Source organism: Ciconia boyciana, chromosome 9 (assembly GCF_034638445.1).
Source record: "Ciconia boyciana chromosome 9, ASM3463844v1, whole genome shotgun sequence".
Lineage (NCBI taxonomy): Eukaryota > Metazoa > Chordata > Aves > Ciconiiformes > Ciconiidae > Ciconia > Ciconia boyciana.
The window spans coordinates 20,342,647-20,367,348 of NC_132942.1; the positions used below are offsets into that span (position 1 = coordinate 20,342,647).

General features: G+C 46.4%; 1 protein-coding gene across 1 annotated transcript; it reads right to left on the reverse strand.

Annotated features, from left to right (window-relative positions):
- Window positions 1-3,403: 3,403 nt before the first annotated feature.
- Window positions 3,404-16,388, reverse strand: ECSCR (endothelial cell surface expressed chemotaxis and apoptosis regulator). Its single transcript, XM_072873066.1, has 10 exons — window positions 16,337-16,388; window positions 12,886-12,927; window positions 12,268-12,318; window positions 10,218-10,328; window positions 9,656-9,703; window positions 7,701-7,748; window positions 7,006-7,104; window positions 5,552-5,650; window positions 4,916-4,952; window positions 3,404-3,530 (listed from the first exon to the last, which is right to left on the reverse strand). Exons 1-10 carry the CDS (start codon window positions 16,386-16,388, stop codon window positions 3,404-3,406), a joined length of 714 nt encoding a protein of 237 aa, XP_072729167.1.
- Window positions 16,389-24,702: the final 8,314 nt, after the last annotated feature.

Genomic DNA, 24,702 nt, shown 5'->3' on the forward strand with positions numbered 1-24,702 from the left:
AGTCCCCAGACCCCCACCGGCAGCGTGCGGACTACAGTACCCAGCGGCACCGCGCGAGGACGGGGCGTAAAGAGGGTCGTGCGGATGCAGGGGGGACCCTGTGACGCAGTAGCGAGGCTTGGTGATGTCATAGGCAGCTTCCTGAGAGGAGTGGGTGCCGGCAGGAGCACCACGGCTGCTCCTCAGAGCTGCGGTGGTGGCTTGCGTGGGCCGAGCCTCAGCTGCACTTCTCCCTACCGCAGCGTGTCCCAGGCCTAACTGGGGTGAGGTCAACACTGTGACTGGCGCGATAGCTTCAGGGAGTGACATTGCTGTCGCAGCGCTGAAGGCTCCTTCCTGGCAGCACTGCTGCATTGGCAGGGCCATGGGAGATGGTCTTGAGTCGTTGTGTTGAGGCTGGAAGGAGCCTGGAGAAACGCTTGCTCCACATCTTCTGACCAAGCTTTGGTTGGGAACCCCTCAAGGGCCTGTCCTGCAACTCCTTCCAGATGCATTCATGCATTGCTTGTTTCCCCTCATCCCATGTGCCAATTAAAGCTAGGCTAATGAGCTGTGGGAGTGGAGTCATGGGGAGGGAGTTGGTATCTTTCACCTGTGTGCTTTGTGCTTTTTCACCAGTGTGCTTCTCCACAGCAGCTTGGAGAAGATTTCCCCTTCCACGTGAGCAGCAGTGACTGGAAATGAGAGATTACAACACTTCTATAGTTTATTTTTTATTCATTCTTTCTTTTGAACAAGGTCAAAGTTGGAATTTTGGTTTTGGATGCGGATCAGTTTTAGAGTGCAGCAGGTTCAGGTTATTTGTCAAGACCCTCAAGAGTCTATGGGAAGAAGGAGCATAAAGGAAGGAAAATTAAGCATGGGACCATCTTTCAGAGGTCATTGTGGAGGGGAGGTTAGTTAAAGCTTGACAATTACTGAAGTGTCTGATATTACAGGTGTTTACCAGCTGCCTTTGTGATGTTTTCCTGGGACTAGAAACCTACTTGTGAGGCTCCATGCACTGAGTCACAGGTCTCTGAGATCTGGAGCTATCTGGATCCACCTACCTAGGAATCACCGGGGATCTTGTGCTTAAGCAAACTCACCAGTCTGGTGAAGGCTGGGTGAGTGGAGTGTTGTCATTTTACTTTTCAGGAATTTTACCAGAATGGCTTCATTTCTTTAAAAAATAGCTTATCAGACTACCTGGTGTGTATGTTAAAGATAGAAGGTGTGTTGGATCTTAGCAGGAGTTGTGCAAACGTTGCATTTATTTTGCTGAATGCTTAATTGCCAGCTGCAAAGCACAGCTACCTCTAGCACTGCACATTCCACTAAACATCTCTTATCCATCCTATAAAATTAAATCAAGCTGAATTATTATGTTTCATCAAACTGTGCTGGGGAATGTGTGCAGTGATACCTATTTTGAGTGCTTGGCTAGATCTTTTTTTTCCTTAACTTCATGGTTTACCTTCAGGGTTGATGGATGTTGATGGTCATGTTAGGAGAAGGCAGTATCTCAGTGTACTGCTGCTGGGTAGACGAGGTGCTCTGGAGGTCTGTGTTGACTGTGGAGCTGCTGAAGCTTGCAAGCAGGAGTCATGGTGAAGATAGGCAGAGGCAAAGGTAGTTGCAGAGTTAGTGCTTTAGTACATTATGCTACTGAACAAGGCAGCTGAGACTTCCAGAAATACCCAACAGCACATGGTTTCTCTTAGGGTCATGTGGAGGCTGAGTATTGACGTCTCCATCATCCTTGGTCGCTTGGCTTATAAGGATATATTTTGCTGTAGGCAGTAAAAGTGACTGGCAGCTGGGTCTGAACCAGCTCGGGTTGTGAACCACCTAGCTCCAAACGTGAGCTGTTGCACTGTGGAGCCTAACAGAGGACTGTTCTTGTTATTGTGGTGACTCGGGGGTGCACTGGTCATTCTTGGTGCTGCTATAAGGTGGGTGCTCTGGCTGAACTGGAAGAGGCATCTGCTTTTCTGGTCTATCAGGAAGCTCTGGGAAAGTGGTAGTACAGAAGATGGAAGCTCTCCCAGCAAACTTGGGCTACCAGACTTCAGGAGCTGAAGTAGCTCAGCATTTTGCTTGTGGCCACTCCTTTTTACACTCAGATAAAACCCTCTCTATGCAGAGACCTTGTTCTTTACACTTAAGGTGAGTCGTCTTTGAGCGTGTCAGACCTGTGGGAAGATAGCGATCTGCCTGCCTGAAGCTCAGTTATTATTAATAAAGTATTTAAGATGGCAGTTTGCATTTCAGCAGCACCTTTAATTCATGGGTCTCCAAATGCTTTACAGACATTGATTAACATAGCCTCACAACAACCCTGGAGGTAGGTGGATATGATCATTGCCACTTCTATGGGGACAGTGAGGGCACCAAGGATAAGGGGCTTGGAGCAATTGTGCTGGGATTTGACCTAGCACTTGGCCATTTAAGTCCCATTAGGCCTTCAGCTTCAGATCATGCTTTTCTAATGCACAGGTTTGACTCAGTGTGGGGCTATACTGATTAACGAGCCTGTGACTGGCTGGCACAGACTATAAAGGCCGTTAATCTAAGGCAGCAGTTTATTAGCCAGGTAGATGGTTCCTTGGTGCTTCTTGCTGCTGGAATAATCTGAGGGTTTGAAGGCATATAAAAAATAGTTAGATATCAACCATTGAGCATGGCAGGCTGTAACTGGAGAAAGCCCTTAGACCCCAGGTGGGGAAGCTATGTGGGATGCTACTGTAAATGTATTGATCAGAAAGGACATAATAATTTACATATAAAGCCCACCCTTGCTCTTTCTCCAAAGGAAAAAAAAAAAGAACCTAGAAAGTCACTGCTGGTTGTCATGTGTCAGCTTCAAGCTCTGGGCCCTTGGCTTCATAGCACCTGCAAAAGGAAAAAAACATGGTGCATCAGCAGCCTGTTTGGGCTGGCAAAAGAAGTTAAGTAATGTGTTCCCTCAAACCGAGTTCCAGTGCTAGTTTAGCTTTAAAAAAACTTAAAATGATGTGAATTACTTGTGTGGGATGGATCTGAGAGTACTGATGGGAATGTGTTCCAATATCACCTGCAGAGCAGGAGTGCGGTAAGCTTGGACTAGAGGGTGAGACCTTTACTTCATGAAGGCTAGCTTATTTACGTCTTCATTTAATGACAAACCACTCTAGCTCTGATGGCTGGCCCTAGGTGATGGCACCTATATACGTGAGGTATACGTGATTCCTTGAGTTCAGGTAGCTTGGATAAACCTGAGATGGGCATCCAAACTTTTCACCAGGCTCACTGGAACCAGTTTGGATCTTTAGGAGTTTGATGGCAGCTGTTTTTTATTGTCTTTCTGAAGGAATAAGAGAGCAAAGAAATAACTCAAAGGCATGCTCTTATCCAGCAAGACAAATAATCCCCAGCTAACTCTCTAAAAAGCGAGGCTCAAAAGGGAAACCTTTTCTGACGGTGGGTAACTCATGCTGTTGTTCATGTTGATGTTCTTCATGGAGATCAGAGTGATGCTGTTATCCTTCTGGCTTGTGCCTGCCGAGCAGCTGTCAAGAAGAGAAGGCAGTATTAACTGCTCTGGCAAATGAGAGAAGGGAGTTTCTTTGCACACAACTAGAGGCAAACTGGCAAGGCTGTGGCTGGCTGACACATGGGACCAGGGCTGACTTACGCTGCCCTTTGCGTTGCTGTCCTGATTCAGGCACATCCTTAGTGCCAAAGTCCCCATCCCCTGTCTGAACACAGGTTCCGAGATCTCTGGGGAAACAAGCAGTGTATTCAGATTCAGGTGTGGTGCTGGTTTGCTTGACAGAAAGCACAGTTGTCACCTGTGTCGCTACTTGTAGGCAGAATCAAGGAGCAGTTTGGATCTGGTTCTCCATGACTGAATTACCTTCTAGCCCTGCAGCCATTGCCAAAACTGGAACAAAAGGAAACATTACCGTGTCCCTCTGTCCTATGCCCTTAAGTTTATTTGTCTTACAAAGGGAGCCACTGATATATGTATGTCCGATGCTGTTGCTCATGTATTGCCAGTGTCTCTCTTAAAGTGAGAGTTACAAGTGTTAGGAAGGTGGAATTCCCCTTTCTCCCTACCCTGAGGGCTGGGATATACATTTAGTGTCAGTGGAGACTGCATGACTTTGGGGATTAGGGTGCCTCGGAGGTACAGTCCTCTGCTCTGATATGTCCTGCCTTAGTGGCTGCAGATCACTTAGATCATGATCATTAAGGATATTTGTGAACCATTGCCATTGATGCAAATTCGGCACCTAAATACTCAGGGACTTTGCTCCCTGTGTCCCTTGCCTCTTTCCAAAGCAGGGTTTATTACTTGGGTAGGAAACTATCAGATGGAAAAGTAGGAGCAACATGTTTTGATCCCTTCCAGCTCTTGTTTCCTGCTGCTTTCCCATGTGCAGCCTCTCTTCTTGGGTAGCAGTGATGGACCATGGGGTTCAGATGGACCACCCTCCGCTTGGTGCTTCTCTTCCAAAGGTCTCTCTGGATTGGGGCCCCCTTATCCTGCTCTTGCTAGATAACAGTTATAGGTGCCTTGGAAGATATTTCTGGGGACCTGATCTCATCTCACTGAGGGTGCTTTGAGATCCAGAAACCCAGGTTTAGACCTCAAGTCTGTATCTAGGCAAAGACAGACAAGCATACTGCTTTTGGAAGGTGATGAGTCTTCACAGATATCAGTGCAGCTTTGAAATGAGGCCCCTAAATATTTGAACTTCTACCTTTGACTCCATCAGGCAGAGGATGAGGTGCTATCAATGCTCATTTTGGTTTTTTACCTGTCTCAAAGATGTCTTGAAATGCTTCCTTCCACCTGAAATAACTAAAGCAGCCTCTCTTCCCTGCTAAAATTAGTTCTGGAATAAAATAGGCACTTCCAATAGCATGTGAATAGTGTGAGCAGCCTTACCTCTCTGATACCATGGAGGTCCCTGGTTTCTGTTTGTCTGGAGGGAGAAAGGCAGTTGGTGATGTACAGGTGACAAAACATCACAGCCAAGCAATAAAATAAGTTGGCTATATTCAGAACTACGTTGTACAGGGTTATAAATTAAATCCAAATGAGATTAGAGACACCACGGGGGATACTTGAGAGTTGATTAGAGAAAATTCTTCAACTAATGTGGCATACAGGCAGGACCGAATGCTTTGCGGCCTGTTTAGTCACTAGCATCCTTTGGTCTTTTGGCAGTTACCGTCTTGCTGTAGAGCGGCCTTGCCCTCTAGTGGGCACTGCTTAGTGGAAAATGGGATTCCTAGGGAAGAGGCGTGTCAAACTCCATCACTTTTGCTGGAAGAGCTGCCCACCTCTGCACATTTAACTGCAGGAAACTTGAGACTGTTTCCTTGTGCAGATGGGTCTGGGCTTGGGCTCTAAAGAGATGGTCACACTACATTCCTAACTGCTGAATCTGTGTTCCAGTTTGGCTTCAAAACCTCCCCACCATGTAAGCTTTCTTTTTAAAAGCATCTTTTAGGAATTGCCAGATCCATGTAGAAACATGAGATTTTGATTAGGGAAAGACAGATCACCCCAGGCAAATACCTTCTGAGTCCTTTGAGTGGTTACACTTGAACCTCAGGCTGACCACGCTGACCAGAATGATCACAACCACTATCAGGATAACTATGAAGCTGATGACACCTGGGAATGGAGGAAAGAACAGTCTGTGACTGATATAACAATGTGCCTGTCCTTGGCTTCTGGGGTAGTGGAGGGACTTTGACTGTCACCAAAACTTGGGTAGGAAATCAGTATTTTCATTAAAATGGGCATGGTATGTAATAGGCAGAGAAGTAAGTGGTCACTAGAGTGAATGGCCTTATCCTCTTGTGTTTTAGCCTCAAAGGGCTTTTGATGAATACTTAATTGGTAAGGCAGTGCCAAGAGGGCAGAAGTCAGCTGATTATACTGGGGATTGATTGAAGTCAGTATGTCCCTAGTACAGTTGGTAAATCTTATCTTAAAGGTGTATAAAGTCAGATGAATACATAACATAATGGGGAGAGGCAAGCTAAAGACTGTGAATGATGAGACTGTGTAATATAGAGGTGTCTATATTATATATAAATAGAGCTGTCTATATTATATACCACTGGTATATGAGACTGTCTCATAAACCAGTGGCCAACTGCAGATTTGATTCGTACATCTGGCATCAATAAATCAAACTATTCTTTGCACGAGAATCTTGTCTTGTTAAGATTGCTTCAGGACTTCTTGTGGCTTCCCTTGGAGGATATAAGCAAACGATACTTATGAAGTTAACACTTGACTTTTAAAAATGCTTCTGAAATAACACTTTTTCCTATAGCGTGATAGAAATGAGCAAATTGGTTTTTTTGCTCATCTTCGTGGAGGAGGGGGACAGTGTAGCCCAAGGCAAAGTGGGTCTCTTAAATCTACCCTGTGCCTATCTTCAAATCTATTGCCAGGTTAAGGTATGGCATCTCTTGCTCCATCCTTCCACAGTCTGAAGGATGCGGAGGACTTGGCTGCTGCCTGCCAAGCAGGGTGCAGCTGTACAGGGGATGGCAGTAAGGCAGGGTGGGAATGCAGTCCCAACAGGTTTGCAGAGAAAAAACATTGTCTAAGCTTCCAGGCAGGTATTGTATTTATTCTAGACCCTGTCAGGGAAACGAGGGCATAGCATGGGATCATTTGTGCCCAGGTCTTGTCCTAACATGGAGCTGGGGCAAACACTGGTGCTGGGAGCAAGATCCCAAGCTCAGGTGTAGCCATGATGGACTTTCAAATTGTCTGTCCCTTGTATACTGGGCATGGCTGGAAGTATTTATTAGGTGCTTTATTGCCTGCTGGTGACAAGTCTTTTTCTCAAGGGCTTTCCCTTGCACTCTGAAAACTCCAGGATCAGGTATGCTGAAGAAGAAAACTGTGGAGCCATCTTCAGGGAAGCATCTTTGAAGCTGGGTGTCCAAAACAGTGTGGCCTGGCGAAACAGACCCCTCATCCTCTCCCCAGGTTGCACAAGACCTTACCAAAAGCTGCCACTGTCAGTGGTGATTTATCATCTGTTGGAGTGGGCACAGGCAAGTAGCCAGAGGACTTCGGCGTTGGGGTAACTGGCTTTGAGGTGCCTACAAGAGAAGAAAAAGGTAGCTTTATATAGAAGTTTTTCTTCCAAGGTTGGGAAGAGAATTCCTACCAATGCTAGAGGACCTAACTCACACTTGCACTTTATTGAAGAGAATAATGTTGGATCCTGGCCAGCCCCATCAATGTTAACAGCAAAGTGACCAAGACCTATGTGGGAACCATATTGCCTTGGTGTGGCCCGTTTTATCGACAATCTGAGAACACCCGCAGGGTGTTCTGCCGGGTCTCTAGTGATGAAGCTGAGCATGGCAGGTGAAGGACTGATCTGGCAGTGTGTTTGAGGGGGAGGCTTGTCCTGTCTCCATCCTTTTACAACCTTTTGCCGTAGTGGCACCTTTCCTGCTGTGACTCACAACCACTGTTCCCAGGCTCAACAGGTTGCCCCAAAGTGCTGCTTCTGTGGCGCTTTACAGGCTTTTCAAGGGCTAGATGGGATGGCCAGCATCCCTCAGGTTCTTGTTGTCCGTTCACCATGCTGCCTTGAAGATAGCAGTATGATGGCCTTGCTGTTGGCTGTGAAAAGGGCTATAAAATATCTAACGGTAATCATTTTTCTGTGAGAGAAAGGAGAAAGCACCTTGAGTTGCTGATGTTGTGGTACTCTCGCTTCTCTTGGGCTCTTGACCTGCATAGAGGAAAGGCAGAATGTAAGTCTTGTCCTTGAGTGTCATCTAATAATCAAAAGAATTAACGGACATGCTGGAGAGATTCACAGTAATGCTGGTGATATCTGGGAAAACATGGAATTCATACTTGGGCTAAAACCTTCCCACCAAACGTACTTTGTACTATTTTCCATGTCCAAATAGAAACTCAGGGAACCAAAATTCAAATACCCTTGTATAAGCTGTTCAGGTTCTGCAGTCCCAGATGCAGTTTTTGGGCAGATACAGCAATTGAATACTGGAAGAGTAAACTGGGAAGGTTATAGATTTGCTATTGCTCATAAATGTTGAGACTTAAAAAAAAAAAAAATCTGCTTAGGGGAAGAAATTCTGCAGATTATGGGTGTGGATTGACTCTTCGGCTTGTCCTTGTAATCAGTGGGTATGCTGTCGTGGGTTATCTAGAAGTAATTAAGCTAGTTTGAGTTGGGATAACTTGTACACCATATGTAGTCTAGCTGTGGCAGTGTAGAGGTTTGTTCAAGCAAGGCCTCCAGTTGTCAGTGGGATAAACTGGCTTATATGAAGCTGTTTGGTTTGTGACATCTGCTTCCAATGCCTGTGCAAGCAAGTTTAAAGGTAGCCTGTGTGTTTCACTTGTACAGAGAAAAAAAAAATCCTTTGCTGCCTCCTGGATGTGTGTTGAACAGCCAGATTATCTGCATTGACCTTAATGAACAGCTACAGGCCCTGTCAGGAGACTAAAAATGATACGTTAGAGCTGCAGAAGATCATCTCTAAGTCAAGTAGGATCTTCTTTCCTCCTTTCCCATCCCCACGTTCCCAATAGCAGCGCTGGCCAAAAGTATGTGCTGCCTGGAGAAGTGTGAAACAGCTCCTGGCGCTCTGCAGTGGAGCGCAGGGTGTGCAGCTGAAACTGGGGTTCCTGTCTTGCAGAAAACATCACTGTTTCGGAATGTAATTTGACAAAAATCAGAAGAAAAAGGGAAAACAGTATGAAAAGGGGAAAAGGTATGAAATAACAAATCTAACTGGTGCAGAAACCGCATGGAGCAGAACAGTCCTGAGAAGCAGGTACTACTGCTGTACAATTTTTTCACCAGTCATCAAACCCTTTGTTTCATTCTGAAATTGTTCTTCCAGCCACAGGTGGTGGGCAGAAGCTGTGGTTTGCTGAGCCTGGCATCGTCCCTGGGAAATGCTGGGTCTCACACACAGGAGACCTGGCTTTTGGAAGCATCAGCAACATTTCAATAGTCAAAGATTTATGGAGCTTTTCAGACATAAAGCAGGGTTATAATTAATAGCAGTCTGCTCTGATGCAAAGGGCTCTTGGCTTAGGTGGGCACAGGCATGCTGGTTGGACATCTGTGCAGGCAGAGCTGACCAGGGGTTTTTAACCTTGCTTGCATTAGAGAAGATCTGAGAGGTACTTGGAGAGGCAGGGCAGTTTCTGTCTTGACCATTGCAGATTTTTGAGACTGAATCTTTAATGGGGAATCAGCTCAGTTGTCAGATTTCAGTCTTCCCACTCACTTGGATTCTGCTCTTATTCTGAGAAAACCCTTACTGAATTATCTAATTTTTGCTTACAGGCTGGGTTAAGCAAGCTGTCAAAAGCAAAATGATTTTTTTTTTTTTTAAAGTATGTTGAAAGGGCTCCCTTTTCCTAAACATAGATCAGTCTTTCAGCTGTTCAAGTTCATCCCAGGCAGAGGATGTTAAGTGCATTTGGTCTTGTGTTTTATCACTGCTTGTGAGGATACCAGATATGATTTTGGGTGTTAATGATAGCTCAACCCCAAGATAAAAGACTAGTGCTTAGGTAACCTGCACTATGTGAACCAAGTAAGCTAATTGCCGTAAAGTTATCTAAACATTGTTACTCTATAAAAGGACAAAGTACCTTGTGGTGGTGAAGCTGCTGTGTGTCTGCTTCCGCTAGACTTTTCATCTGGATAAAGAAAACATAGAAAAGGAGAATTAACTCTTGAAGCTGCTACTAATTGTGCTACAGAGAACTGTTGGGTTTCCATGGGGTAAAAAACTTTTTTTCCATGAGACTTCCCCTCCAAACAAACATCAAGATGTCCAGCTAGCAAGCTGTGCAGTCAGTTTAGAGAGTGTACATGAAAGGTGAGCTTGGGAGAGGTCTGCTGGGGAGACTGGGGTGCCTGTAGCTCCTCCACAAAACATTAGCTGGTAAAGTGTGATCTGGCTTTTCTAATATGGGCTTGCTGTGCAGCTGCCCCATCTAGGTCATGGTTGTGTCCAGTCCTGTGCTTTTGGGGAGCTGGAATGAGCTGCAATTTTAGCAAAGACTCAGAGAGATTCAAAAGTTGCTGCTACTGAGTAAGTAGTATGGCGTGGACTAGCCCAGTCTTTCTGATGCCCCCAGTGTTGCTTGGATAAGGAGGGATGCATAAACAGGTCATCCCTGAGCAAAAATTTGAGTTTTCCATACTTACCTTGCACAGTGAATGCTAGGAGTGTTGTAGTGATGGAAGAGGATTTGGCTGTAGTAGTTTGACCCACCAAGGTGAGATTCAAGTCGGTTGGTGTTGATTTTACTGAAGGCTCTGTAGAGGAAGCATAGCGTTACTTCAAAGAGCTCTGCTCACCACAAGCTCTGCTCAGAAACAGCTTGGAGGAGGGCATGGCTATTGCAAAGAGTCCTCAGACTCCTTGGGAGTTGTGGATAATCTGCTAGGGAAAGCAGGGGCATGAGTAGACAAGGAAATAGTCTCAGAGTCAGGGGGCTCTTCTACTTTGGCATTAGCTTTTGCTTTTTTTTAGTGTACAGAGGTGGTGAGCTGGCAGAGCTCAGGAGACACATGGAGAAAATCTGTTTTTTGCCACTGCTTTCTTCCTGCTTTGAAAATGAAGGTATTTTTATCACTGGACACTTTAACTGGCTAGAGCTGCCTGGCACCCACGTGTTTGCTTGTTATCCGAAATGTTAACTCTTATGTTTCATTGCACTGAGAGTCTCTAGGCACAAATAATTCAGTTCTTGCAGTGGTCTGGAGGCTCTGTCATCTTCCTCAACCTGCTACTCAAAGCTGCATAGCAAGAACACGACCCAGAGCAAGATGTGGGCCAAAAAGCTTTCAATAAGCCTTCTGCAAGGAAGAGTGAATCACCAGCTTGGAATTTATAGGCAAGTTCCTTGTCTAGACTTCTCTTGGGTTTCCAATAAAAATGAGAAAAGAGTGAAAATGGTTTTAAGTTTTTGTTGGTTTTTTTTTTCCTTTCCCCTTTTATCCAAATGCTTCACCAAAATATATGAATTTAGGAATAAGTTTCTTCTTTCTGCAAGGCATGGAAGCAGAATCTGAGGTCTTTTTGAGATGTTTTTCCTTTATATTTTTGGGGTCCCTTTGGAGGGGTAGCTATGCTTAGAAAGATCCCCCCAACATATCAGGAAGAGATCTGTCTCCAAAGATCCAAGTGGGCTAACAGATGTGGATCTGGAGTTGGAGAGATCCATTCTTGTGTATTTGGTTTTGTGTATTTTCAGACTGAAACATGTAACTTTCTGCTAACACCTCCCTACTTCCACTTCCAGGGCTTCTGTGTGACCACATACACGTGGTGGTGTCCTGAAGCTCATTTCAGCAGAAGGGGAGAACAGAAAAAAGAGAATAAAGTGGAGGAACTCCTCAGAGGTTCATATTACTTTTAAATATTTTTCTATCCTTATGAGTGATTGCTGTTTCCATGAAGGTAGATAAGAAAGCAAAACCCCCAACATGAATAATTGAATTAGAGCTAAGGCAGTGTTCAGTCCCTGTGCTGACACAAACATTGTACAATTTAGAACAAGCCTCTTCATGCTTCTGCTTTTCCTCTTGGAGAAATGGGGAACATGTTGATCTGTTGTATGAGAGGTGCAGAGGGTGTGCAAAGCACTGGAAGTTTTTAGTTTTAAAAAAAAAAAAGTTGTCAGGCTTGTCAAGAGAGCTGTATTGAACAGTAAATGTAATGCAGGGAAGCTCTTACAACGATGACTTCATTGCTGTTACTTCTGTCACAACACCAGGAGCCAAGGCCAGACCTGGCGTGTGAGGCACTGTGCTTGCACGTACTGCACACACCTGGTGGTCCTTGCACAGAAGAGCCGCTAAGCAAAGCGGGTGATGCCAGGCAGGAGGATGCAGCAATGCAGACACCACCCAGCCTCGCTCCTTGCCTGGGCTCTGGGCAGTTGCATCCTTTGTGCACACAACGTACAGAGCCCAGGGTTTTCCCTGGATTGTGACCTGCCGACCCTGCTTCTTCCTGTTCAATTTAGTGATTTTTCTGTTCTTGCTCACACCTGTGCCTTGATCCCTGTGGGGTGAGCTGGCTGGATCAGAAGCCCTTATGCCACAAAATTTCTTTCTTCCCCACCACTGTTCTCATCTAACCTGCTGCTGCACAGCCCCATTTATTGCTGGATGGCCCAGCTGAAGGTCAGACCAGTTACAAGCCAGGATGCCCCTGAGCTGCACTCTTAGGTCTCCAGATGAGCGTTACCTGATGTATGGTTCTTTACTTCAGGGCTGCGCGTTGCTGATTGGGATTGACCTGTAACACAAGCAGAGAGACATGGAGGTAACATGTCCTGCGTGTGCTCCTTGTTGGTGGGATCCCCAATAGGGAGGATTGAAGGATGGGCCAGAAAGGGGCCATTATAGGCAATAAGAGCTGAAAGGGTGAAGGGGGCAAGAGATGCTAAGGAGGGAGTTTCTCACTGGTGTGAGAATCTGTGGAGGAGAGCATGCTAATGGAGAACTGCTAGGAAACAGCTGGGGGGGAACTGGGAGCAAAGATGAGGCAGGATCCCTCTGCTTTCAGTAGGCTTCCTAAAACACAGCATTGCTTTCTTCCAGACAAGGTTGGGGGCAGAGCCCAGAAAAAGGGGAGCCAGGCAAGGTCATCCTCTGGGGCGCAGTGCCCTCCATGGCCCCGCGGGTGAATGATAATAGATGGGGCAGACAGAGGTGGGCAACACAGGGTCCCGGGAAAAGGATGGGAAGTGAGTGGGAGTTCTGAATCTGGTTCCCATTTGTGGACTTGCTATTTGCATCCCCACATGGGCATGTGCATCCACATCCAAATAGATGTTTAAAGCAGATCATAACCAGGAGGTACCTGTTACAGCGTGGACAGAGGAGTCTGTGGAGGTTGTAGTACCTGAAATGAAAGAATAAGAGTATTAGTGGTGCTAATCTGTGACTGTCATTAATGCATTGGTGATCTTGCTGGTTGTGTGGTTTGGGTTTTCCTCATCTTCTGTATGAATGACTTTGAAATACATGATTTCCCCAAAAGCATTAGCAAAGAAGTAGTAGCAAAGACTGAGTGCAAAACTATCAGGTTCTGAGTAAATTAGTACTGGAGTTTATTCAACCAGGATAAATGCCTTCCCTAGATGGAGCTGAACCCTTCAGGGAGCTGTCTTCCTCTGTTACAGGGAAAATGCAAGGCCATATAAATGAGTGGGGTAATTCCCTCCCTATGAGCTGTTTGCCTCCAGCTCAGTCTTGGCAGAGAAAGGCTGTTTGACCTGTGTTCTGGAGCTGTTTAAAGAGTTAAGACACATATTTGAATGCTTTGTTCCCTTGAGACCTTAATGAGTGGATGGATGAGGTTTGTAAAGGCTTCCAGGAGCCAATGGGACTGTTTTCCATTCTGTCTCCTACCTCTGATTCTTCTGTCCCATGTATTTGTATCCTGGGAAGCTGGCTGAAGCCTTGTGGCCGCGTAAGTCCGGACACAGTGAGGGAGCTGCAGCTTGAGGACTGACTGACTCAGAGCTGCTTCCCTGGTAGTGGTGGGTAGTCCTGTAGGTCCATACGGGGCTTTGCTCTCCCAGGGTTGTAGGTGTTGCACTGAGTCCCTAGTTTCTCAACTGAAAGGTGTTTTTGTTAGGCATTTTTTTTGTTTTTGTTTTGGATTTATGACAAAGCATCGCTGCACCAATCCCCCATGTTGCCTACTCTCAGGATCCCTGGTGTTTTTCTTTAAGCTCCAGCTCCTGGAGTCCTATGATTAGATGAGATGCCAATTAAAAATGCTGCCATTTAAAATGGGAAAAAGAAATGTCCAGTTCCCACACTTGGGGACAAGAACTGGAAAATGTAAATGCACTTTAAATACTCAAATCAAACCCATCTGGCTTAACTTTGAAAAGGTGACTTTGAGCCTGTTGTTTTTAAAATCACAGAATCGTATAGGTTGGAAAAGACCTTTAAGATTATCGAGTCCAACCATAAACATAACACTACCAAGACCACCACTACCCCATGTCCCTAAGCACCTCATCCAAACGTCTTTTAAATACCTCCAGGGATGGCAACTCAACCACTTCCCTGGGCAGCCTGTTCCAATGCTTGACAACCCTTTCAGTGAAGTAAAATTTCCTAACATCCAGTCTAAACCTCCCCTGGCGCAACTTGAGGCCATTTCTGCTCGTCCTAGTGCTAGTTACTTGGGAGAAGAGATTGACACCCACCTCTCTACAACCTCCTTTCAGGTGGTTGTAGAGAGAGATAAGGTCTCCCCTGAGCCTCCTTTTCTCCAGGCTAAACAACCCCAGTTCCCTCAGCCGCTCCTCATAGGACTTGTGCTCTAGACCCTTCACCAGCTTTGTTGCCCTTCTCTGGACACGCTCCAGCACCTCAATGTCTCTCTTGTAGTGGGGGGCCCAAAACTGAACGCAGTATTCGAGGTGCAGCCTCACCAGTGCTGAGTGCAGGGACACGATCACTTCCCTAGTCCTGCTGGCCACACTATTCCTGATACAAGCCAGGATACCATTGGCTTTCTTGGCCACCTGGGCACACTGCTGGCTCATGTTCAGGCGGCTGTCAACCAACACGCCCAGGTCCTTCTCTGCTGGGCAGCTTTCCAGCCACTCTTCCCCAAGCCTGTAGCGTTGCATGGGGTTGCTGTGGCCCAAGGGCAGGACCTGGCACTTGGCCTTGTTGAACCTCATACAATTGGCCCCAGCCCATCGATCCAGCCTGTCCAGGTCCCTCTGCAGAGCCTTCCTACCCTCAAGCAGGTCAACACTCCCACACAACTTGGTGTCATCTGCAAACTTACTGAGGGTGCACTCGATCCCTTCATCCAGATCATTGATAAAGATATTAAACAGGACTGGCCCCAACACCGAGCCCTGGGGAACACCACTTGTGACCGGCCGCCAACTGGAGTAAACTCCATTCACCACCACTCTTTGGGCCCGGCCATCCAGCCAGTTCTTTACCCAGCGAAGAGTACACCCGCACAAGCCATGAGCAGCCAGTTTCTCCAGGAGAATGCTGTGGGAAGCTGTGTCAAAGGTTTCACTGAAGTCTAGGTAGACAACATCCACAGCCTTCCCCTCATCCATTAGGCGGGTCACCTTGTTGTAGAAGGAGATCAGGTTGGTCAAGCAGGACCTGCCTTTCCTAAACCCATGCTGGCTGGGCTTGATCCGAGCCAGCACGTTCTAATTGGTATTTTTATACCAATGCAAAATTTATAAAATGCATGTCCTAATTGGTATTTTTGAATGGTTATTGCTGGTGATCCTAGTGCTTGCTGTCTGTACTTAAGATTAATGAAAGAAACTACATTACCACTACAGAAACCAGCTGAATCTGATCCCACTGGTGATCCATCTTGCCAGAGTCCCACAAGAGCTAAAGGTTTTGGACAGAAAGGGACAGCAGTGAAGGTTAAATCCCTCCAGCTCTCTGTCTTCTTGTAATGTTGCGTAGCTCCATTGCAAGAGTGGTCTGTGATGAGGTGCAGTGCCTTTGCAGGATGCTGTGCCTCGTGGGGTGGCAGGAGGGGAGGTCCAGCAACGCAGCGCTAGTCAGAGCAGTGCTTGTGCACCCATTTACAGCCAGAATCTGTCCTCCCTGTACAAGAGATTAATCTCACCTGCTGCTTTACATCTTCATCTCACCTGCTGCTTTACATCTCTCATGAGCCAGCCTGCAAGAGAGCTCATCTCCAGGCTCCCTTTCTCATCAAAGAGAGGACCAGGCACTTCTAAAACCCTATTGCTCTGACTTATTTCAGATCTCTACCTTACCTTACCTACTTCAGTTTACCTTATTACTTTACCTTACCTATTTCAGTTTTCTACCTTAGTCTAGCTGTGGCTAGAGGAGCCACAGCCTGCAGCATCCCGTTTCTTATGAGGAGCCGTAGAGGTGATGTAGGTGATGAACTTCGTGGTAGGTACCTGTGCTGTAGGTGTCTGAAAGAGGTCAGGTGAGTGCCCTGATAGTGGTGTCTATCTGGAATGAGATCTTTAGCATCCAGTGTATGTGGGTTATCGGGGCTTGGCTCAGAGCTCACCCCTTGGGACCATCTGGGTGTAGCGAGCTCCTGATTGATCTCATTTTTCTTGCATAACTGTGTTGGAGCCATAATTGTTTTTTTGTCTGAGGCTTTATGACAATGATCCCAGCCAAACAGGAACCAAAACAGTGCGTAAACCACAGTGAATATATAATAAAGCATGGTCTCTTTCCAGATAGGATTTGACTGTGAAAATCAGACCTAACTTTTCAGATCTTTTCCATGCTTTTCTCTTCTAGCTTACTGGGCAGCAGGCTGGCAAAACTGTCTTGGTCAGTCCATGAAAGAGGAGACATGATCGGATCTTTAATTACTTAGTGAGGAAGGGACTAACCGGTTTTCTAAATCCATTGGGAACAGGACCAGAAAACAAGGACTTTTAACTGCAACAAGGAAAAGGGAGGCTGGGCAATAGGAAACCGCCTTAACATAAGGATAGTGAGTTGCTAGGAGTGATTGTGTAGGAGAATTATGGTATATCCTTCTCTGCAGGTTTTGAAGAGCAGGTTAAATGAGCATCAGTCTAATAACATAGGATTATGGACAGACGTAACATCATTTACTAAATCAACTAATATAATGGAAAAAAAGATCTTTTGGGCACACAGTTACCCTTCTTAAAGAGGTAGAGAGGCTTCTTTTGAGGAAGGGGGATGCACCCCTTTGCAGCCCTGTTGCCTGGGATGCTGTGGGGCACTGCCTGCTCCCCAGGGGCACAGCTGACTCCATGGAGAACGTGCGGGGACTTGGGCTGTTTGCATCGATCTCAAGAGTTTGCAAAGTTTTCTCTTTGTCACTGGGCTTCCTCTTCTTAAACAGCTTTACAACACAATTTCTGGACATTGGTTTGCAAATGCCTTAAGGTAGTCTGTATACATTCAGCACAAAAAATAATGTGCTGAGATCATCATGGGGGCCAATATCCTCTAGCAGCTGCCAAACTCAAACAGCTCCTTTCTCCAAAATTCCCTTGCAGAAGCCATTGTCTTGTTCCTCCATGGGGAGAAGTAGCTGCTTGTAACACATTTTCTTTTTTAAATTATCACAGGTGCTTTTTAGTGTACATGGCATGTGAAAGCATCAAGAATCGCTGAAGAAAGAGCTATTGTCTACACTTAGTCTTTGTCGAAGGAAAAGGGCAATAAAGGTGCTGAGCTGGCAGTTTATTCAACCATTTTTGGTGCAGATGAGGAGAAATCTGAGAGCTTGAACGGAGCCTCTAGGGCTGGGAGGAAGCTGAGAGCAAGGGAGATGACATTGCTGCCCTGTACTGCCATCCCTGATGGAAGCATCCTGTGGGCTAGCTCCAGCATCCCTGGCACTAGGGCAAGAGGATTGTACTCAACGCTTTCTTCCACCACAGCTCAGCCCCTCACTGAAGGTGACACCAGAGCACTAGCTCATAAGGAGTTCTCCGTTTGCAAAACTAAACTTTGGGGTTATTGTAAATAAGATGAATAAGCAGTTTTTTTTCAGTGCTCAGTCCCTGGAGTTCACCTGGCCAAGTAGATGCTTGCCCTGGTCTGCTGAGTTTGAGCTTTGCTGCAGAGAAGTGACTGGTCTTGCTGTGAAGAGGCCAAGGGATGGAGATCCACTTCTGGTACTTTGCTCAGGAGTAAATGTCCCTGGCTCTATAAACACAACTGCACATTATTTCAAAGTGGAGCATGTCTGGCTCTGACTTTTGGCCACTGCTGCTTGTTATGCCTTCCCTGCCAACTTAAATAATTAAAAGTCCTGTTATATTAGGTGTTTTCTTTCGGTGAAGGTGCTTAGCATCCTGGTTGAATTACAGCAGAGAGGGATGGACGTGCGCAAAGCAGGAAGAGACCCGAGTCACGTCGTGGGGCTCGGCAGCAGGATGGGTATGAACAAAAAAGTGCCACGTGTCATGGCTCCCTGCAGACGTCCCCGGGGGACTCTCGTGCAAATGGTGCTGGAAACCGTTTCCTCCCGGTGCCTCTGCCAGCACGGCCCTGCTCCCCTCCATGGAGGGCCCTGGCTATATAAACAGCTAACAATAATAATCAGGATGCAGCCAGTACAGCTGTAATTGCAATAAACATCAAAGCCATTCAAATGACTTGCCATTGAGCATAAACACTGCCAAGATATTTGTTCTGTGTTTGGGTGCAAGTGATTTATAGCCAGATTGTGCAGTTCTAGGTGGAGACGGGGAACTTGCTGAGGGATTTATGATGGGAAAAATGGCTTTCTGCTCTTGCTGTAATGGGAGACTCCCAATTACCCACCAGAGCCACAGGGCTGCAGAAGAGTGCATTGGAGCTGCAGGTGCATTTCAGCTCTGACTCAGCGCTAGCTGCTTTTTGATAATTTTTCCAGAGGATGAGCAGGGGAATTTTTGATTTCTGTTATTTGCAGTAGTTCTTTTGTGAGCTTAGATGTGAGTGTTAGACTGAGAGCAGAGGGTTTTTACATGGAGCCTTCTCTCATGGCAGCCGAGATGTTCCCAGAGCCAGCTGCTCACCCTGCTCACTCCTCAGTACAAAAAGAGAATGATGTAAAATAAAAAAGGGTGAATTTTAGGTATTTCTGCTTTAGTATTATGTTTCGCAATCATAGACATTTAAAGAGTGGTTTCTCCAGCTGCTGACCAAAGAGAGGCACTGACATTTACAAAACCCAGACTTTATATCAGAGCCTCCGTATAGCAGCAGAGACCTGGGCCAGCTGTTGGAAACACTTCAGCAGGGTTTAGATGAGGCTCAACAAGGGCTTGTGCTGTCCAGTCTGTATTCATAGAGGGATGGAGTCACAGGGGAGGATCTCTGGCCCCCATATGAAGGCACTGGGACTGGTCCTGTCCACTGAGAACTGGTGATGGAGAGGGACTGTCTATCCCCAATGACATGTAACCCTGGACTCACTGGACCCTTCTCCTTCCCTGGCAGTTTTGGGGGGAGATGTGGTGATGTCCCCAGGTAGCCCATTGCATGGCAGGGAGCTGCAGAGCCTGTGTGGCATTGTGCAGCCTTGCTGTACCAACCTTGGTGTCACCCTCTGCTTGCAGGTTGCATAAACAAATGCTTTCAGAAAAGAGACCTAGCCACCTAAAATTAGACTTCTCAATTCATATATTAGCACTTCCGTCAAACAACCCATGACAAAAATACACTGACTGCTTAATGCAAGTGCAGCTGTTTCCTGGGTGAAGCACAGCAGCTGCTGAAGCAGCAGAGAGCAATGACACTCAATTCTTAGGACTTTCACATGGAAAAAAATCCTGTATTAGGAAACCTGGAAAGCAGAGAGCTCTGCAAAAGCCTAGGTCACATTTTATTAAGCGCCTAAAAAAGGTGCCTCTGCCTTGAGGGTCACACAGCAGGACAGGTAAAGTGGAAATTGTGGAGGAGAGAGAGGAAAAGTGTCGTTATGCAGGCTGGATAACTGACAGCCTAAATCAGGTCCCAGATCCACAGAGGTATTTAAGCGTCTAATTCCCAAATGACATGGGGGGTTTGGCAGCTCACTGCTAAGTGGTTCTGAATTGTAATGACTCGGCCAAAGTGTTATGGAAAGTTTAGAGAGCCAGGAATTAAACCCGGATCTCATCAGCAATTAAAATTAATTTTAGGCTTCCTCTGCCCCTCCTCAAGGGCTGCACTCAGCTCTGGGCATCCTCTCTGAGCATCACACTCCATGCTCCTCTCTGGTGAGCTGTTCTGGAAGCAGATCTTAGCGGAAGTCAATTAAAAAACACTAGAATGTAGAAAATGAGCCGGGAGACAAACAATGTGGGGAAACCGCATGCACGGAGTGGGCTTTGCCACATCACCGTGTGTGCTGGAGTCTGTTTTTTTCCACAAAAAGTTGTTGCTCCTGGAAGAGGAAAGAAGCATGGCTTTTCTTCTGTCTGCACCACCACTGTTCCATAGTGTTTGGGGAGTATACACCTGCTCTATCAGGCTGCTGCACTGTCACCCTCCCAGCTGCTTACTGGTTCCAGTTTCCTCTGTGACCTGCTTGTTTTAGAGCTCTGTGTTTGCTCCTGGTCTCCATAGTGCTGGTGATGTGGGTCCTGCCCTTCTCCTGGCTATGCTGCTCCTAGGGTTTGACCCTGGGTCTCAAGTTTTGGAGGAGGAAGTCACTCCATGCCCAGTTCAAATGAAAGATGGGGGGACCACCTATCCAGGCTTGATGGGAGCTGGAGCCCAGTGCATACTTTTTGCCTACCTACATTTTTTAAAAAATAATATTATTCATCAGCAGATCTCAAAGCACTTTACAGAGGAGAGGGGCAGTGTTAGCTCTGCTTTGTTTTCTGTAGATGGGGAAACTGAGGTGCAGACTAATTGTCGCGAGTTGCATGCTAGTTCAGCAGTGCTGCTTTCACACCTTGATGAGGCTACCAGCCAAGGTCCTGCCATTGTACAGGCCACCTCGCAGGTGGTCCTCATCAGTTTGTATGATTTTGTTCTGAATGTTGTGCGCTCCAGCTGCTGTAGGAGATCAGCTGCTGTATTTGCTTGTACGCTACACCTCTGGACAGGCATCTGCAGAGCCCTGTGACAGCACCCGTGTTGCCATGCCCTACAGCAGCACAGCCAATGTGGTGGATCAGTGGTAGGTGCCTACCAGGCACGTCTTGCTTCCCCCAAGTTCATGGAGGTTCTTTTCTACCGTTTCCAAGTTTATTCACAAATTTATTATTCTTTCTAGTAATTCCAAGATTCCCCAGGTTTATTTGGGCATTGCTGGTTGCAGCCAGGCTGTATGGTGTTCATGAACCACCATGCAGGAATGTGATCTGTTGGGATCGGTTCAGCTCCCACCCAGTGACCCAGGAGACAAGGTGCGTAAGGGGCTGGTGGCAAAGGGATTTCTCATAATTCCTGTTCTTTCCACTTTCTTTTCTTAAGTGTCCTGGCTTGAACCCCAGGGGAGCGGCTGAAGGACATCCCTGCCTGGATGCAGTAATTTCAGCGCATTGGTGCTGGGGAGGCACTGTGCAGCTGCTGCCTGAAGTGTTGAGTCTTGCAGAAGCAGCAGCTAAAGAGCAGGTAAAGCATCTTGGCCTGACAAGCTTCATCTGAGTCCAGATTTTAGGTGAGTGACCCTGGTGATATCACCTAGGTTTTATTCCCAGATTTCAAAGCACTTTATGGAAGAGGTAGTTTTATTATCCCTATTTCATATCTGGGGAAAACAAGGCACAGGAGCATTATGTGGCTGTGATAAGTGGCAGACACAAAGCCCAGCGGTCCTGTGTCTCCATCCGGTGCATCGTCAGCTGTGACATGTTTCTCACTCATTTCTAATCACACTAATTTCAGTGTGATTCCAAGATTTTTAGCAACTCCAGAGTCACTTCTAGCTAGCATATGAGAGGAGTGTATTGAATCCTATGTCTGGAGCTGCTCACCCAGAGCTGTGCTGCCCTTGGGAGTGTGCAGAATCTGCAGTTGTGCCTGATGTGGTGGGAAAGGTGGGGGACACCCACCTTGGGTCCCCTCTTTTGCCCAGAACCAGGGGTGACTGTCCCTGCTGGCTGTCCCCAGTGCCAGAAGGGTTTGCCTGGCTTGCTCCAGAGGGTGGACAGACATACTCCACATCTCCATGGCCCCTCTTCCACATTTCTGCAACAAACAGCTCCGTGTGAGCTCTCTGCCTCCTCTTTATGTAGGGTGGCAAGCCCAAGCCACTATCTTTGCTTCTGTACTATATGATGCCCCTGTCCCATCACTGTGTCCTGGATCAGCAACCTTGATCTCAGGGAACGGGGTCCCAAACCAGAGGTTTCTCACCAGCCAGTGGTGAGAAGATTCTCCCTAACCTGTGAAATCCAGCTGCTAGTAAGGCAGTGCCATTTAACTGCATCCCTGGTGTTTCACCAGGTTTGTAGGAAGTTTCATGAGCTACTGGCATTAGGGGCAAAGTCTCCTTGAAACTTTTATATCTCCAAACATCCCCACAGCCAGAGATACTAGAGGGGACTTTGCTCCTTTCTGCTGTGCTGGGATCATTCAGCTGAAAGGTAGAAACAGCCCCCCCCCCGCAAAAAAAGACTACAAAAAAGACTGAATGGGAGGTTCCTCCTTGTTATGGTGGTTGGGTCATGCTGAGTGGGCTCCTCAGGGCAGCGGAATAATGAGACCTTCTAGCCGAGGCTTGGCAGTGGTGCCTTTTGCTGGTGCTACACAAGGTGCAGATCTCCCTTTTCCAGCCTTGGGTTTAAGCTCATGCCTTGGCTTTCCCAGCAGGAGCGTTCCTGGTGTTGGGTTACCAACACCGTCCCTTCCAAGGACACCTGTTGTTGACTCACCTATTGTAAATGGGACATAATTCCTGGAAACTGTCTCTGGCCACTTTGGTCAGATTTGCGGAGTCATCTGTGGGGTTTCATGTTACTAGAAGGGAGCAGTTTGTTTTGTGAACAAACATTTCTCCTAACCACCTCCTGCTTTCTCTTCCTTCTTCACCAGGTCAGGGTTGCACTGGCTGCTACTTTTTGGCCAAGGAATCAGTTTTAGGATGCACCAGATGCCCTGGTTTTAGGATACAAGGACAGTGTCTGGAAGGTCTCCTGGTAGCTCAGTCTCTGTCCTCTAGCTGCACCCCACGTTTTCAATTATATAAAAAATATATATCGACATATATGTTTTCAATATACTATGCTTCTTGTGGCATTATCCATCCACTGGCTGTGGCACAGGTAAGGAGAGCAGTGGATGGAGTAACAGTGGGAAAATCCTGCTGGATTCTCATCAGCTTCGAGGAGGAATTTTTCAGTGGAAATCTTTTGTCTGTAAAATGCCTGCCCATTGTAATGGAAACCATTCATAGGAAGAGGTTTGTTTGGACAAATTTTCTGTTAAGTGTTTCTGGGGGAGGAAAAACAGGTTGGAAGTGTTCCAAACCTGCCCACTTCAGCAATTTCAAAATAACAGTATTTGAATGAACCTTCATTTAGAAATAACTGTGAGAGTTTCAAAGTTTAATTTATTAATGAATTTGTTATTTTTTAATTTAATGAACTTGCACAAAGTAAAAAAAAAAACAAAAACGCCTGTGTGGAAACAGGCAGGTATTAGTTTCCAGCCAAAGCAAATTCTGTCTCTCCTGCAAGGTTACTTCCACCTCCTCAGGTGAAGGGAGAGCTCTGAGCTCTTCTCTCTGTCTTGTTCAAGAGCCTCTAATTCCCTTCTCCAGCTGCCTGTGTGTCGGGGAACCAGTGGCATCACTGACCCTGTCTCTGCCCCTTTTGCTAAGCCTGCTGCTTTGCCTTGAGCAGAAGCTTTCAACCCCCAGGTACTATACCACCTTAGTGACTTTGCTAAAAAATTAAAAATAAAATTAAAGCCATTTCAGAACTATTGGATCAATGCAAAAAAGTGAGACAGGATATATGACAGTGGGGAAGGCCAGTTTTTCTGATAGAAGCCAGAGAGTGCACATCGAGCATCAGCAATGCCATTATCATCATCTGTAGGCATTGGCCCCGCTGGGGTCCGGCACTAGCTGCTAGACATATATCTAGCGAGAACGGTCCCTGACCCATGATTTTAAGCAGACTGCAGGGGACAAAGTGATGCACTCAGGACAGAAGGACAGAGGGTGGCATCCCTTCCACCTGATGCTGCAGTAGCTGGGTCCACTCGGGAGGTGAATCTCGGGGGGCAGTGCAGCCAGCGGTCCCGCACCAGGCGGGGGCTGGATCTCGGCGTGATGCAGCTGAGCCAGAGAAGGTGTCTGGCAACCTCTATGGCATTCCTGTCCTGTGCAAACCATACCAAATACTTTTAAGGGAAAAACAGCATTCTGGCCAGGCATTAAGGAGCATAGCAGTATGGCCAAGGGGCCTCAAAGCCCCTTGTATGATACCGGGCACAATTTGCCCTTCTGCTGAAGCCAGCAGTATTGCCCTTTAATGAAAGGAGAAATTTTCCAATCCATGTGCTCTTACTTCTCAGAATTACACAGCTACTAACTGAATTTGTTTCTATATTCTCTGACTTTTAAAAATCCCATTATTACCAGCACAGTGGCTGTAACCCATAGGCAACTTCTATGGTTTAATGATAAAAACTTTGGATGGAGACATTATTTTTAGGTGGTTTTCTATTAGAAGCAGCGATGATGTTTCAGTCTATATTGCTTTGAATGCTTTTCAGCTCCTAGCTACTACAGCTGTCAGCAACACAAGATGTGCCTGATGATGCAGGAAAAAACAACCTGTCATCCTTCAGAGCAGGAAACCAATTCCTTCATCCCACACCGCGACTCACGTGGGAAAGAGAAGTTAAAGCAGAACTATCACAAAGGAGCAGAATTATTACAATAAGGATGAGGCATGCTCTGCATGAGACTTGCACATGGTCTTTGTATTTATATTGACGAGAGGAAAAATGAAAATCGGCCAAGGAAAAAATACCTTTGAGGAAAATAGTCCTGTACATTTAAATGTTCTACCTTTATGCTTATTTGACAAAAGTCACTTACTAGAAAACACCTCAGCATCGCAACCCTCAGCAGAAACACTCCTTTTGTTAACCAGGAAACAGGTTCTTTTATTCCAGTGCTGTCAAATAAACTCTGTAAACCTGGTACGGCCACATTTTTCCCAGCAACCGGACTCCTGCCACCCCTGAA

What these genes read in the sequence shown, in the direction of transcription:
- ECSCR (XM_072873066.1), bottom strand. Translation starts at nt 16,388, where the DNA reads ATGTCTCCTCTTTCATGGACTGACCAAGACAGTTTTGCCAGCCTGCTG. An exon ending in ACTGACAGTGGCAGCTTTTG is followed by an intron (nt 5,651 to 7,005) that starts GTAAGGTCTTGT and finishes CTCCATTCCCAG; the next exon opens with GTGTCATCAGCTTCATAGTT. An exon ending in ACCTCCATGGTATCAGAGAG is followed by an intron (nt 3,531 to 4,915) that starts GTAAGGCTGCTC and finishes TCTTCTTGACAG; the next exon opens with CTGCTCGGCAGGCACAAGCC.